The 15,832-nt window shown below is 37.9% G+C and overlaps 1 protein-coding gene across 1 annotated transcript in view; it reads right to left on the bottom strand.

Annotated features, from left to right (window-relative positions):
- The window catches only part of MARCH6 (membrane-associated ring finger (C3HC4) 6, E3 ubiquitin protein ligase), a 44,047-nt gene extending 32,507 nt beyond the window's left edge, over positions 1–11,540 (bottom strand). Inside the window, exons 1-4 of the mRNA XM_008949752.1 lie at positions 11,377–11,540; positions 10,446–10,519; positions 4,552–4,695; positions 527–599 (exon numbers count right to left, since the gene is read on the bottom strand). Coding sequence (XP_008948000.1) covers positions 527–599; positions 4,552–4,695; positions 10,446–10,519; positions 11,377–11,540 — 455 coding nt within the window. The remainder of the gene's footprint in view (positions 1–526; positions 600–4,551; positions 4,696–10,445; positions 10,520–11,376) is intronic.
- Between the last annotated feature and the right edge of the window lie 4,292 nt (positions 11,541–15,832).

Consider the following 15,832-nt stretch of genomic DNA (forward strand, 5'->3'; position numbering starts at 1 on the left):
TGGTGACTGAAGCAATAAAATCAAAGTGTCGGCTAGAAAGCAACCTGATGTAAAAAAAAAAATCCCCTATCATGTAAGAGACTCAGCTTGGATAAAACTAAAATCAAAATATAAAAACGTAACAAAGCAAACAAAACATGACATTAATATTACTAGTAGCATACATTAGTATTCTACTATGTGACATCTGATTTACAGTGTGGGAAATTAATTTTTGTTATGAGTAGGTTTGCATCCTCAGTTTTATTGACATCATATATAAATCTTCTTTATCCAGGGCCCATTTTGTAAGGTCAGTTTTTCATCTTCAGAGAATCTGACTAGCAGAACTTCACAGTGAAACAATTTCTACTCTAATCCTGTTGGCCACACATCATTATGAAAAAGGTAACGGGGCAGCTACTCAGGTGAGAAGCTAGAAGGTAACAACCAGAACTAGAAGAAAGGGACACTAAGTTCCAAAGCAACCATTTTCATGGTAATCTGACTAGAAAAGTTATTTGCATCAAACTCTTCCAGTACTTACGTTGACAGAATATCTAATGGCAGTGTCAGTAGCGAGCTCACAGAGCCAGTAAACAAGCACTTGTAGATGCGACCTGCATGAAGAAACACAAGAGTGGTATACATTCAATTTTGGTTATAGACTCACTTAGAAAGGACCATAAGTACCCTCTTTTCACCTGGTGTCCTAACTAAATTTATGACAAAGAAAAAAATTTCAAGTTTCAGTGAACTAACAGATCTCAAGACCACATACAACCACATGGTACAAAACTATTTATTTTAGCTGAACATTCTTGATCAAGTATACGAAGCGTAAGAATTGCCATACAAGTTTATGGATTAATACTTGATGCTAGTTAACGTTAGCTTTTTACCTCAACTCTTCAGTCACATAATCTTAACAGCAGATTATCAGTGTATATAGTCTACTTCAGAAAATTAAGTTCAGATCCACAGGAGGATGACAAAGAAGCTCAGAAGAGGATGAGGGAATAATTATTCCAGAAATACAACTCTTAAGATTCTCATCCCACCCTTTAGGCAGGCAAGTATATACTCAAATATATATTGACACACTATGGTTTCTGTGACCCAGAATAAATAACTCTGTTATCTCTTGGTTTAACCTATTTGGAATTTAAAGAAAGTTTGTGTTACTATGTCCCTCACAAATCAATCCCTCCAAAATGCCCAAAGGGTCTGTTTATGCTCAGCTTTTATAGAAGATATAATATGGCACTGGAAAGAAATTAACACCCCCCCAGAAATTAACAGACCCCCAGTGCAATCCATCCTCCTGCTGACGATCTAAGTTGGACAAAAGATAATACAAAATAATAACACAAAATTCAAAGGTGTAGAGTAAGTTGGAACACAAAAGACAATGGCTGCAGCTGATCTAATGAAAATGTTAACTGTAGTCAGTACTAGTTACACATTTTATATTGAACGGTTGAAGCAAATTTAGCAAGATGATGCTGATCCTTTGCTGCCAACAAGTGTGAATAGTTTGCCTCTGCCTCCCATCTAGCTACACAGTGGGGGAACTTCAAAATGGGCAAGACACTGCTGTGAACTCTGCCAGGCAGAAAAGATCACAAAACACAAACCTTGTAACTTCCGATTACACTGCACTGCTAGAAAACCAGTGTAACAAGGCTCATTGTGAGATTTTATGGAATAGGAAGGGGAATAAATTACACAAAAATCTCTAAGTAAGCAATTCTTTGACACCAATTTCACTTGTTCTCTCTTATACAAGACATCTATTCTCAAGTGGTCTGGACAGGATTACTTGTGGACAACACTGAGGACAACGGACATCAGCTAGTAAATCCTCATATCTCTAGGATTCTTCTTGATTGGCATTTATGAACTGATTTTAGATTTCTCTGCCATGCTCCTCATGAGTGGATGCCATTTAGGATCTTTGCCTCATTGTTTTCTTTCATCCCTCTTGATTCTGAGGCAAAATTCACAGTAGTTCTTTTTCCTTCTGTATCTTATAACTCTGGTCTTGTCCATCTTCTTGACATCTTATCTTTAGTCTGCTTGTTTTCCTTCCTGATTTGCGTGAAATCACATACACCATGCTCTCAGGCAAACAGCAAATGCTCATTCTAGCCCTCCTTCTTCTGGTGCTCACACATGTAATTCCATTCACACTTTACTCATGTCAATTTAAGCAGTTCTATTACACACTTCTACAATCTTAGCTGCTGCACAATTCCATGAAACATGTATACAAGCATTTTCTTCAGCTATATATTTTTTAAAAAATTTTTTTTTGAAAAAAATCAAAACAGAAGCTGAATCACTCCAGAAAAATATATTCATGTGCCATACGAAGTGTGTGAACAGTGATTTCTAAAATTCGAAATAAAGAAGGCACTTCAGACAACCCTAGTCTCACTCACATTTCCTATTGCTTTCGTGTGCACACTCCCTTTACCCTATGTGTACAGCTCTTCCTTACCCTATGTACTATATAGGTACCTAAGGTATTTCACTCTAGTAACCATACAGCTAAATACAATTATCATAAGAGAATAAACCCACTTTGGATTTGGGCCCAATTAATCTTACTTCTCTGAACAGATCATCACCAAATTGTCTGACTCTTTTCATCCACTAATATCAACAAGCTTTGTGCCAACAGAATAGCAACAGCATACTGGAGCCTGCTGGAATTAGGCCGAGGGTATGCACGGACAGAAAAATTCCTTTCACTCAACCATATAAGATGGGTATGCAATAAAGACGTGAAATTACCAAAAAAGAATGTAGAATCAGTCCCACAATGGGATAACTGCAAGACTAGAACATTGACCTGGAAGACAAATTTGTTCAACCACGCATCTCTTTTAGTGTGTTTGACAAGTGTTTTACGTCGTACATTTTTCTTTCGGATATAAAATGATGAGAAGAATACTTCCTTGTGAAGCCAGCCATGCATAATTATGTGAGTCATATGACAGATATAGAGGAAGCAAAAGATTACATTAAAAAGTACTTAAATATTACAGAAAACTAGAGATTAAAGGCATTTCATGTAAGGAGACAATACGTATACAAAAATCACATTCATGAGTAAGATCCTGACAAATTTCAAAAGTAAATGGATTTTTCAAGGGCTGTTAGACTGAATGGCTCTATCATGTTGGATATCTTCCTAAGCAAATCTGTTACCCCTCACAGTACATTACTTGATAAAGGAATCCATGAACAGGGATACATGTGCAGTATTAGAGACAGAAATTAAAACAAAGGAAAAAGAAAAGGTCACTCAATCAAAATCATAAGTCAGTAATATTTGCTTCATAAATAAGTATTAAAAACCAAAAATGACATCTGTGAAAATGAAAAAATTCTTATATAACTAAGTTGGAGGTGATGACTTCTTGTAACATTTCAGTATTAGTGAAGAGTCAGCATCACGTTCTCAAGCAGTTATGAAACATAACCACCTTAATTAATCTACTGAACATGATTTGGCTGCTGTTCGGAAATTTTAGTAAGAGAAGTGTACAACATTTGCACTTTCAAAGACAACGGTAGTAAACCAAGATTTGTCTAAGAACACAATGAAGAAATTTGAAGTATTTTTTATTTCTAAGGCAGAGCAGTTTGTAAATCTTGTTATTCCATGCCCAGAAAAACTCTCTTTCTTGCACGGGAAGGAGATGCTGCAGACACAGGACCTCGCTTTTATAACTGATGCCAGTACTGTGCTATTCTCAAACTAGGCCAGTGGCAGCTACAAATAAAAGCACAGAACATACTGAGAAACTGTCTAGGGAGATGCACTTACTGGCTCCCTGCTCTTTTGTTCAAGGGGTATATTGCTGTTTGTAAAGATGCACTTCCAACCATTTTCTTGACTGAACACTATATCCCTTTTGCCTTTTTTCATCTTCTCTGTATTTTTAGCTTGTTGAAAGATCAATAGTTCTCTTTGTATTTGAAAAGCAAATTTCAAATTTTATGCTACAGTAATTTAAATGTGCACTCTTCTGTTAAATCCCTTTACTACTTATAAGCCTTAGTTTAACATTTTTTAAGAGGAGTTTTACTAATCAATTTATATAGGACTGTAAAGTGCTAAAAAAATATTGCACTTCCATTTATAGATGGTTAGAAAAAACAGGGCAATTCTTCTATCCTAACGTAACAAACGGTATCAAACAAAAAGTTCCATGTAGATTTTAAAGAAGACAACTGAAAAGAGGCATTTTATTGGATAATTGCAATTAATTATTGGAATAATTTTTAATGCATTTTCTCCTACCTGTTAACACCTTTCTGCACTGCACTACTGGCTTAAGAGTTAAACATCTAGAACGTCTAAGAAAGAAACTGGCATAGTTACTTCTAGAAAGTAACTGACATAATGTCTTCAAACATATGGGGTTTTTAAATTTTTTTTTCTTTGTTTGTTTTGTTTTTTTTAAATAGACCAAGGGTAGTCTCACAAAACTTTACTTCAGGAAGCGGCATATTCTCATGTATATAAGAGTATCAGAGCACAAAAAAATGAATACTTACATGCAGTAAGAGGTACTACTCCCAACCATGCAAAGGCCACAAGTGTATAATGAAACCAGTATCGTATTGCTGTGCCAATACTTGTAACCAGTCCAGCAAAGATGTCTTGGATTGGAAGCCGTGAAGGCATATCTGGGGAATAAACTGTGTAGAAAAGGCACTTATGAAACAGTTCTTCCTTTAAAGAAGCATTTATGTAAAAGTCCTGCCAACTACAAAATGTTTTTTGTTTTGACAAAATCTGACCAAGTATATTTTATAGATTACCAAGAGATGAACCCAAATAAAAAAAAACGTTCACAAGACACATTTGTTACATTGTGTACTGAGTGGAACGATATAATAAACTCCAGGCTAGCTTTTGATTTAGAGAAGTGTTCTTAATAGCTTTATCAACTGTAAATTCTGATTATCTCAAAATAAGCTCAAGCCTGCAAGAAAAAGCAAATTCTAAATTCAGTATCCCTCCCACTCAGCACTACCTCAAAGATATCCTTGTTATCTATAAACCTAATTCAAGGAATGAGCACAAGGAACAAGAGCAATTAGCCATTTTGCACACTGTCAACTTGCTTGTGGGAGAGTTTTGATTCCCACTTGCTATCCAACTACATACACACAAATATTGGCAAAATAAAAGCACCACACAGACAGGAGAACTGAAGGGAAATTATTAATATCTGAAGACACTGAGATTTACACAGAATGACTTTTACTTTGATCAGGTATCTATTTCATACCATGCAAGATCTTTTCTAAGGTCACTCCTGTTACAGAACATCAGGCAAATCTCTCAGACTGCATAGACACTTTTCTAATAGTAAATTTTATTTGCATTGTAAATTCAACACCTATATATTACACAAGGCTATCTCTACTCAAAAGCCAAAAAAAAAGCAGCACCAGGGCCTTTTCTTTTGCAAATAATTAGGAAACATCTACCTCTAGCAATTTAATTACATTTAGTCAGCTTCTCTACACTTCTGTGGATGCCAAGAAGTGGTAATGCACAGTATCAGTAACAGATCTGCATAAAGAAGATAAACTACAGATAGGAGATGCACAAAGGCATTGCTGCCTGCATGCTGAACACTTACGTCAGAAATAACCGAGCTTGAAAATGTAACAGGTTTAACTAATGGCCTGGTTTTTAAACATCAAATACTTTCAACTAAATAAGGAAACTTAATTTTTACAAGAACTACTAAGGAAAAGTTTTCCTTCCCTCTCATGGACAATCCTTTGACTTAGAAGTCCAAGAAATACTGCTCCACAGTTTAACTGCATCCCCCCTTTTCTCTAATGAACATTCCTGCCACCTAATCTCAGAGAGGAAGCCTCTACAGGACAAAAAAAAACCCTCTTCTGTCCTCTCCAGGGATACTTCCCTAAGTTTCTGCATTGTGAAGAGAACTGAATAACACAGAAAAGCAGTACCAATACGCAGGAGTAGCTGAAGAATGTTGAGTCTGGTGTACTTCAATGACATTTGCATTATACTTAACACAAAGTAACAATAAAACAGTAACTATAAGACAAATAGTAACCAGTTTTAAATTCCACATGTTGTCAGGTGTCTGGCCAGGAACTGGAACTTGGGAAAAAACAAGACTAAAAATGTAACACCATGAAAGTGAAGCTGTGAGAACATAAAGCAGTAAATTTTAAAGCAGGACAAACATATTTTGACACTGTCTACCAACTTACAATGTTCTTATTACAGAAACAGATTTGTATATGATTTGGTAGCAGCAAAGAAAATAACAACTGAAGATTTACTAACAATCTCTCAGCTCACATGGAACAAACATTCTGGGAAATCAGAGCAGACAAGCAGACCTTTGTTAATGGTGCTGGAAGAATACCTACCTAGAGTATATTTGTGACACATTTATGGTATCACTTGGGCAAAACTGAACTCAGCAGATATTGTGAGGCTTATTTTTTTCATTTTCAGAAACCTATATTTTCATCAACATTTTGGAACTGCAACAGAGGCTACAAGGAAAACATTAACTTTGCATTAATGATTTATTTCTTAGGGGGAAGTTGGGAGGGTTTAAACTTGTTTTAAAATGCATCTTTCAGGAATTACTGAACACTCAAAGGGGGTTGTAAAAAAAGGATGCCCATCCTAACTTAGTGAAGTTGAAGTGCTTATAAATGTTAGCACCTCTACACAGTTTTTTTTCTGAAAGCTTTAGGATTATAATGGAGCATTCAAATAAATGCACAATGCAGCTACTACTCAGAGACAACAAGCTACATCCTCCAAATTTTAACAGCTTGGTGATTTTTGATGATTTCAGGAACTGGGGGAGGGGGATAAAGACTGCTGGTTTTCCTCTGGTTTGCCCCACCTCAAAACATATAAAGCTTCTACCCCCAGAAGCTTTATACCATGATGATAAAGCCCTTCTATGTCCTACAGCACCTGGGTGGGTGAAATGCAAAAATTCCTATCACGACAGGAACCTCTGGTGTGTGAGCACACTTGTCCTTCTCATGCTACCTCCATCCTTTAATTCCCACCCTAGTCATCTTTCTGTACTCAGTCTGAGAAACCAGTTTCCTGCATTATTTACCACAGTTCCTTCAAGTAAAAAATAGCTCTCCTACAGGCCAATAAAGCAATAGGGTTTTTTTTCTATTACAGCATGAAACTCAAACAGACTTGGGGTGAGTGTAAGTGAGCTTTCACAATTTCAGTTCAACTTCTTTTGAGCTCTTTGGGCCATGGGGAAACTACTAAAAAGCTTTTTGGATACTCAGGTCACACCAGTACAGCGCAGCTGCTATTTTACTTGTGATTTTGAGGGGGAAGATGTTTTGCTGGTTGTTTCCTGGGGGTAAATTTTTGTTGCACACAACAGCCTTCTGGCATGTGCTGTATCAAAACCCCCGCTACCACTGTTTATTATGAAGGCTCAAATTTTTAAATACTATTGTTGTTCTCCACAGCTATCACCACTGTAGGTGTCTGCCTAATGGGGAAGAAAGCAAAACACCTTTCTTTGATTAGCTAAAACTGTCGTTTAGCCTGCTTCACAGACTCTCCACACTTACAGACCTCTTACCCATACCCCTGCTGTTTACTATTACACTTGCAAGATACATACCTGCCACCTCAATCATCCCTGTGCACGTACCATGAAATAAGACTATGTAACTCGTAAGTAAAAAACACGTTTTATAGCTCATGGGTTAAAGCACTGGTTTGGTGAAACAAGGCTTGTGAGTTATTCTTCAGGTTGGACTAAATCTTCAAAAGACTTTTCCATTCTAAACCCATGTTTCTATATTTTACACTCCTGAGACACATACAGACTTTGCTCCAGATGGCTAAGAGAAAAGGAGAAAAACACCACCCCTTCTCATCCAGGCCACAGGTCTAACCAAACTTATGAAATCACACTCCTGTATCTCAACTGCATTTTTACTCCATGCCCTGGAGCTGTCAGCAGGCATGCTGCCAAGCACTGGCACGGGCTGCCCAGGGAAGGGGTCAAATCCCCACCCGCGTGTGTTTAGAAGCCCTGTAGATAAGGTGCTTAGGGGCAAGGTTTAGCACGATTTAGGTTAATGGCTGGAGTTTGTGATCTTAAAGGTCTTTTCCAACCTAAATGATTCTATGACTCTATGTTGAATTCTGTGCTAGCACGTAGTATTTTGTTTCAGAAGTATGTTTTTCCAAGCTAGACATTCTAAAAAATACTGAAGCTCTGGACTACTGTGTTAAAGTTTTTCAAATGGAAGAGGTAAAAAAATTAGCCCATTATATTCTTCAATAAAACCTTAATTATTCTGAATGAGAAGCCCAGAAAAATGGGTCAGTCATTTTAGTATAATTACTTAGCTTCTTACAGACATTTTTGTATAAGATTAAAGATCCAAAAATTTGGAATTTAATAAATTGTGTTACTACGAACACCATGAATGACTAAGGAATAGTTTTTGCGTAAGTTACTTTAAAATATGAATATATAATTTAATATTTTACCATTATGTCAGAGTGGTATATACATCAGAGTGGCACATACATCAATCCCATCTCTGTCTCACCATTCTCTCTGCAACACCTGTGAGCCTTTCCCAGGTCCCACAAGCAGATACAGCTTCCAGACTGGACATCCATATTATCTTCCAAATAAAGAGGGATAAGAGAAACCACGGAAACCATAAACGCAGGAGCGTGGAGAGTCAGGAAAACAACGAAACAAGATGTGCTGGGTAGAGGGGGCTGGAGGAACCTGTGCTAGGGACCTGACACACGCTACCTTCCTGTGCAGCCTGAGAGAAAAAAAGCACACTGTAGTGCAGAAAGTCAAGAAGAAAATGTTTTATCAGCTGAAGGTGCTCAGTTTGGGGAGTGTCCAGTGTGTGACAGGATGACAAGTGGACCTTCGCTAGAGGACCCCCCTACAAAACTATGAAGTCTTTCTTCTTAACAACTAGTCATCATTAAAATGTAGTTTTCTGGTCTTGCACACTAAATTCTGTAGAGGACCTAGTAGCAGAATGCAGTTTTCAAAGTGGCTTGTAGATTAGCTTGTAGGGAGCTCCAGAACTTGGGATCGCTCTTAGCTTGCAAAGCTTCCAAACAGAAGCAATAAAATAATAAATCAAACTTGCAAGCAGATGACATCTCTCTCACATTTCCTATACAGGTCTCTGTAACATTTAAAAAGAACAACCTGAAAGTACTGCTGTGATCAACATGAAGTATGCTCTTCTCCTCACAGTAATAGGATCAGGTTAATACTATACCTCTCACTGCTGATTAGACCAAAAAAAATGGTACAATGTGTTTAATTCATTCTTGGCAGAAATGGAAAATTGTGAGGGTCAGTACATAGAAGGAAGGTGGATTACAGGATATTTTTTGAACAGAAAATACACAAATTAAATCATCTGGTTTCTTAGCCTGTTTTCTGTACCCAATGAGTTTAAAAAAAAAAGTGAGAAGGGAGCAGAAGATGGGACCAGCACTCTATCCTAACATAGACAAGCTATCCTGAAAAGGAGCTTTGATTTTTATTGTACTACACACCTAAAATAGTCAAATCTCATTACCTTTCCCAACTTAGGACAGCTGCTACTGTGCAGATATCCATCAGTTAAAAAATAAACTACATATCTGCACCACAGAAAGCTGTAAAGAATGAATAAGCATAAATAAATTTGAAAAAAAATACATAGCACAAAAATCACTTTACCTGTTCAACAGGCAATAAGTTGGCAATACTAAATAATCAGCCTAACCTGCCGTCAAGACAAAGGACCTTACTTATTTCTACTACTATTGGTTAAATGTAATTAAGAATCTTCTGGGAACTATATTAAGATCCAGTCATTCCTCATCATGAGTTGACTAACTTGGTTAAATCTAACATAAAAGGTGATGTAATACTGGCTAGTTACTGTGTCTTAACTGAAATGCAAGTGGAGTAATTCTCATTTGAGTTGAACCTGGCAGAAGTCAGGTGGTAGCGCTACAGATGGGTAGCTCAAAGGCAACTGAAAACTGGTTTTCCAACTCAAATTTTCCCGTGGTTTCACCTTAACATTCAGACTTCCAAACAACAGAATTTCATTGGTGAAGCTGAAAACATGCCATATACTGCAATGTTGGCAACAAAAGAATAGACTGAGGGAGTAAGAAAAGGTACAGGGTAATACTTCTTTTATGGCTCATATAAGATTATGAAAGAATCAGATTATCCATTTTTTTAAGCAATTCACACAGTATGCAATAATATGCAGACGACCTGCAATTAAACAAGAATATAGAAGTTGAAACACAAGTTTTGCCCTATCATACTAAATGAGAAAGTAATCACTTCATACATACTGAAAGAAAAGATTCTGAAAAAATACCAGTAAAATCTACTTACTTGGTGTGAAAGCAAATCTGTGCTTACATAATTCACAGTATTCTTTCCTGCTGTGTTTAAGCCACTGAACTAAGCTGCAATAAAAAGTGATTGTATTAATACATGCTATTGTCTCTCTCCACCTTATCCCTCCATTAAGGAACACACACTCTGTTTTCAAACAAGTCAGGATATTTGCACTACTAAGCAGGACATGAATTAGCATTGATGAGTCCATGTAGTCCACAAAGTCAGTTTCAGAGAGTAAAAAATGTAAGCTGACTATGAGTAATAGCAACTCTTCAATTATATCACTTACGTTACCGACGAAGTACGTTGAGTAGTTATTGAAAAAGCTAATAACTCAGTGTGGATCCTGACACAACCACTCGTGACATGAAGCCTCATATAGATTTTTCACAGTATGACACATACAGGCACACAGGTAAGATACAGAAGTGTTGTAGTTGTGAAAGAATGGCTGTTAAAATACCATCAAAAGGAGCGTGTGCTATAGACCACAATTTCAGCTTTCGCTTTAGCATTTCCCTGATCAAACATACCATAGTACTTTTTGGTCATTTTGAGGTTTATTTTTATTTCCTGCTATGAGGTTAGATAGTCTTTTTATTCACAGCCATAAGGAGGCGGAAAAATCCCCAGCATACTGATTTTTCTGCTTGTTTTTCATAAAGCTGAGAGATGAGCAGAACAGTAGTCCTAAAAACAATTACCTGTACTTTTTTTTTTCCCCCATAGCTAACTACTAAATTCTTTGTGAACTGTAATGAATCATCGTGTAAAAATATCAAAAACCCTAACACATTTCTACTGAAAATTGCATTTTCTTACTAGTTAACCTGAAGACTTAGGAAGCACTGCTTTTAGAAACATGTTAATGTGTTTTATTAAAAAAAAAATTTATGAAAACCCCCACAAACACAGAACTCACCATTCTTGATGAATAAATTTAATACTGCCAGTGCACACACATGGATGATAAAGGGGTTTCTCAGGAGTTCCTTCAGACCGGCAGACTCTGCAGATATCTGCTGACAAGGATATAAAGCTTATTATACTACTGCATAAAGAATTGAAACTTACAAGACCAATCATACAATTAAATTCTAGAAGCTTTGCCACATAGTAAAATGAAGCCAGAATAAACTAAAAGAGGATGAAAGACAGATTTCATCTCATGCAAGACACAAACAGTGAGAGATCATCAGAAAAAGCAAGAATGTTCTCTGCCTAAGCATGTTACAAAAGCCACAAAACATCTTATTATATTTTTGAGATTTCTAGGAAATAGACACAGTAAAACTACACACAGAAGTGCTCTTTGCCTTAAAAAGTTATCACTAAATCAATATACATATAGTTAATATTCCTGAAAGTGGAGACTCTAAAATAGAGAAGTTAGCATCTGAGTTTTGAGTAATTTAAAGAGAGGCTGAGCAGAAGACATTTACTAATGTTTAACAGTGACTTCAACAGGCCATTTGCCAGTCTAACACAGACGTTCCCTGGTGCTCTTGATGAGAAGGAAAAAAAAAAATCATCATAATAAACAGGAATAGGTATTTTGTGAATTTGCTGCCTGAGTTGAATAAAGCCATCCATCTAGCAGTCTTCAGACCAGACACATGAGGAAAGACATTTTCGATTTATTCTTTCATAATTTCCACCTCAGGTCCAACAAATTCTTTATTCTCCACTGTCAAAATTTTCTTACAACTAAAGATTGTAATATGTTTTGTGGACAAATAAGTAAGTGTAATCCTCTCCCTCTGAAGAACAGATGTCTATTTTAATGCCATTCAGTTATCCAGAGCATTTAAACACACAACGTAAATAAAAATCAAGTATTTTTATTTGCTTATTGACAGATGCACAGTATCTTCTCTTTACTCCTCCTTTAACTTAAACTAAGGAAATTAACATAAAAGTCCACTTTTATAGAATATTGATGTTTAGGATTTTCTCTTTTGTTAATTATTTCTCTAACAACCACTACTTAGCAAACAGGAATACTCTTTGCTGGGTGAAAAACTGGCTGGATGGCCAGGCTCAAAAAGCAGTGGTGAATGGAATTAAATCCAGCTGGGGCCAGTCACAAGCAATGCTCCCCTGGGCTCAGTTTTGGGGCCAGTTCTGTTTTACATCTTTGTCAATGATCTGGACAAGGGAATCGAGGGCACCCTCAGTAAGTTTCCAGATGACACCAAGGTAGGTGGGAGTGTTGATGTGCCTGAGGGCAGGAATGCTCTTCAGACCTGAACTGGCTGTATCAACGGGCCAAGGCCAAAGGTACGAGCTTCAAAAAGGCCAAGTGGCAAGGTCAAAGTCCTACCCAACGCAACACTACAGGCCTGAGGAAGAGTGGCAGGAAAGCTGCCCAGCAAAAAAGGACCCGCTGGTGCTGACTGACAGGCACCTGAAGAGGAGCCAGCAGTGTGCCCAGGTGGTCAAGAAGGCAAATCGCACTCTGGCTTGTACAAGAAATGGAGTGTTCAGCGGGATCTAGGGAAGCAACAATTGCCCTGTACTTGGCACTGGTGAGGCCACACCTCAAATACTATGTTCAGTTTTGGGCCCCTCGCTACAAGAATGGCATTGAGTTGCTGGATCATGTCCAAAGAAGAGCAGCAAAGCTGGTGAAGGGTCTAGAGAACAAGTCCTGTGAGGAGAGACTGAGGGTGTTTAGCCAAGACAAAAGGAGGCTGACATCTTCTCGCTCTATACAACCGCCTGAAAGGAGGCTGTAGTGAGGCAAAAGGAAATTACCTCAAGTTCCACCAGAGGAGGCTTCGGTTAGCTATTAGGAAAAACTTTACAGAAAGGGTTATTAAGCACTGGAACAGGCTGTGCAAGGAAGTGGTTGAATCATCATCACTGGATGTGTTTAAAAGACATGTAGATGAGGTGCTGAGGGACACGGTTTAGTGGTGGGCTTGGCAGTGCTGGCTTAATGGTTGGACTTGATGATCTTAAAGGTCTTTCCAACCAAAATGATTCTATGATTCTAAATTTTCAAGAGTTTAACAGATACACATCAGAAATCACTGTTAGAAAAATACTAACTTAAAATACTGATGTAAGAATACTGAAAATATGCACTTTCAAGTCTGAATCATAACTCTCTTCTTGGTTGAACTCTTGAAAAGTTAATGTTTACCTACAAAAAGTTGCAAGAGGTGCCAAACATTAAAATATGAATGCTCTTCTATAAAGAAGTCAAAATACAACCATGTCCACTGTTCACACGGTGTAACAGTTTCTACACAAAGCATAAGAATGGAAGTGATTCCAAAGGGGAAAAAAAAAAATTATACCTATGAAAGAGAGATTTGAATTCACTCAGATTGAAAATCTGGAATAGAAATATGTGTTCAGTACATCAATAACACTAGGAAGAGACAACCATACTGAACAGGGATGAACCACTGCAAACACTACGAGCTGCTGGTTTCTCCGCCAACAAGAACAACTGGAACTGCTCCTTCACCCAAAAAATGATTCTTTTGTTGTTGAGTATTGCCAGATGGCCACATAGGGCAGATCTCTCCAACTGAGAGGCAAGACCTACCCACTAGCTGTGGTGTGCCCACCGTCCTTCAGAATCCTTTTGAACAGAACTATTTCACTACATCAAGCTGACAACTTTGTACGCTGAGCAGCCTCATACAGGGCCAGAGAAGCACCAGAGACAGGGTGTGAAACCACTGCTTTAAGAACATTCTCTGGCACCAAAGCAAGCAAGTTAAAAGCACACTGTTCTCTGAAAGAACCCCAGAGCTCTGCGAACCCACTCATTAATGGTCCACTGGCTTTCACAGCAGACTGTTCACTTATTCTCAAGACTGTGGGGAAAACATGCAATTTGCTTTACTGAAAGCAACTTCATTATTTATTTGGAAAAGGTTTCCTCTGCTGGCTTACTAAAGTAAAGTTAAACCTAAATATTTTTCAAAGGCTATGAGAATTTCTAGATATTTTCACTTGGTTTATAAATCCAAATAAATACATTAGGAGTGTAACAATCTGGACTATTAAGCAGCCAATAGCTTCAAACCAATAAACCCTGCTGAGGGTCAACCTGCAAAGCTATGAACCTTCTGATCTACTGTCATGTTCAGAGGAATTCCACTGTGCAGCAGACGCTGTTTTGCTACTTGCAGACACAGTTTGCATCCTGTTCCTCGTGCATGAGTTTTGGAAAGAATGACCTTGGGTAATACCGTTCTTGGTTCCCTTAGAGAATGACTCTCTGCCTATAGCCTCTCTAACTGAATATTCATCACTGTAATGTGCAGAAGTGAAGATAATGTTATCCAGCAGCACACTGATTTAACTAGAAAGAAACCAAAGTGCCTTTCATGAGCAAAACCTGGTACCTGGTGCTTTCAGGTGCTACAGGGAAGCCACTCCTGCATTCATTCTAAGCTGCTGCTTAGTTCTGACCGTAACCCTAAACTGCCTCTTTTATCTGAGCTGTCAGGAACCACCTGAGTTTTCTAGCTCCACAACACACACCAGTCAAGCACAGGAGCCATCAGAAACGCAGCAGCCATAACACCACCAATGGACTGCCAATAGTTGGGCAAATCCGTTTGAGGCTCTGCAGCAGGAGTTGAGGCGTGCAGTAACAGTAGAGCATGGGCTGCTGCTTCCTTCAGGCACCAACACAGCCTCTTCTGCCCGGAGGTTTAAAGCTTTCTAACCTTGGGAAGTCTCTGCACTGTTCTGGCAAGTGTCATGGAATTTTAATAGTGGGAACTGAAGTTTGAAACTGTAGAAGTTGCAACATTCTGGTGGTATTTATGGAAAGTGAGTATATAGACTGGTTAATTCTATCCCACTGCTCAGAGCTTTTGAGAGTAATGTGGCTAAGAGTCCAGTGTACTGTCTAAGGCTACATGTATGTGCGTGTGTTTATATATATAAAACCAGACAAGTCTAAAGGTACAGTTTAAAATAAAGGTTTAGTTAAAGGCGACCACGCCTTAAAATGTAACTAGCCACCTATTTTTTCTCTTCCATGTCTTTCTTCTCACTTAAGTCCTGTAAAAGCAGCTATGACCAAAGTCTACTGCTGTTAACAGCCTGTAATAAATTATCAACTACCCTGTTTGAATTAAATCCACGGAGAAGGATTTACCAGCTACTGGGAACTCAGCTGGTCCTTTCCAAGTACCCACTTCAATTTGCAACAGTCCAGGTCTTCTGGGCAACCAGAGGCCAAAGCCATCAAAGTTTCACTCTGTTAATTTCATCACTGTAACTAACTCTGGGTCTACAGGGGTGTAACATTTAGAGTTTGTTAAGACTTAAACCCAGTAATATTTATTGACAAACCATCTGTTTTCACAAATGCTAAAGATGTTTACAGCACAACCCATGGGACA

The sequence above is a fragment of the Merops nubicus genome, unplaced genomic scaffold (assembly GCF_000691845.1).
Source record: "Merops nubicus isolate BGI_N331 unplaced genomic scaffold, ASM69184v1 scaffold571, whole genome shotgun sequence".
Classification (NCBI taxonomy): domain Eukaryota; kingdom Metazoa; phylum Chordata; class Aves; order Coraciiformes; family Meropidae; genus Merops; species Merops nubicus.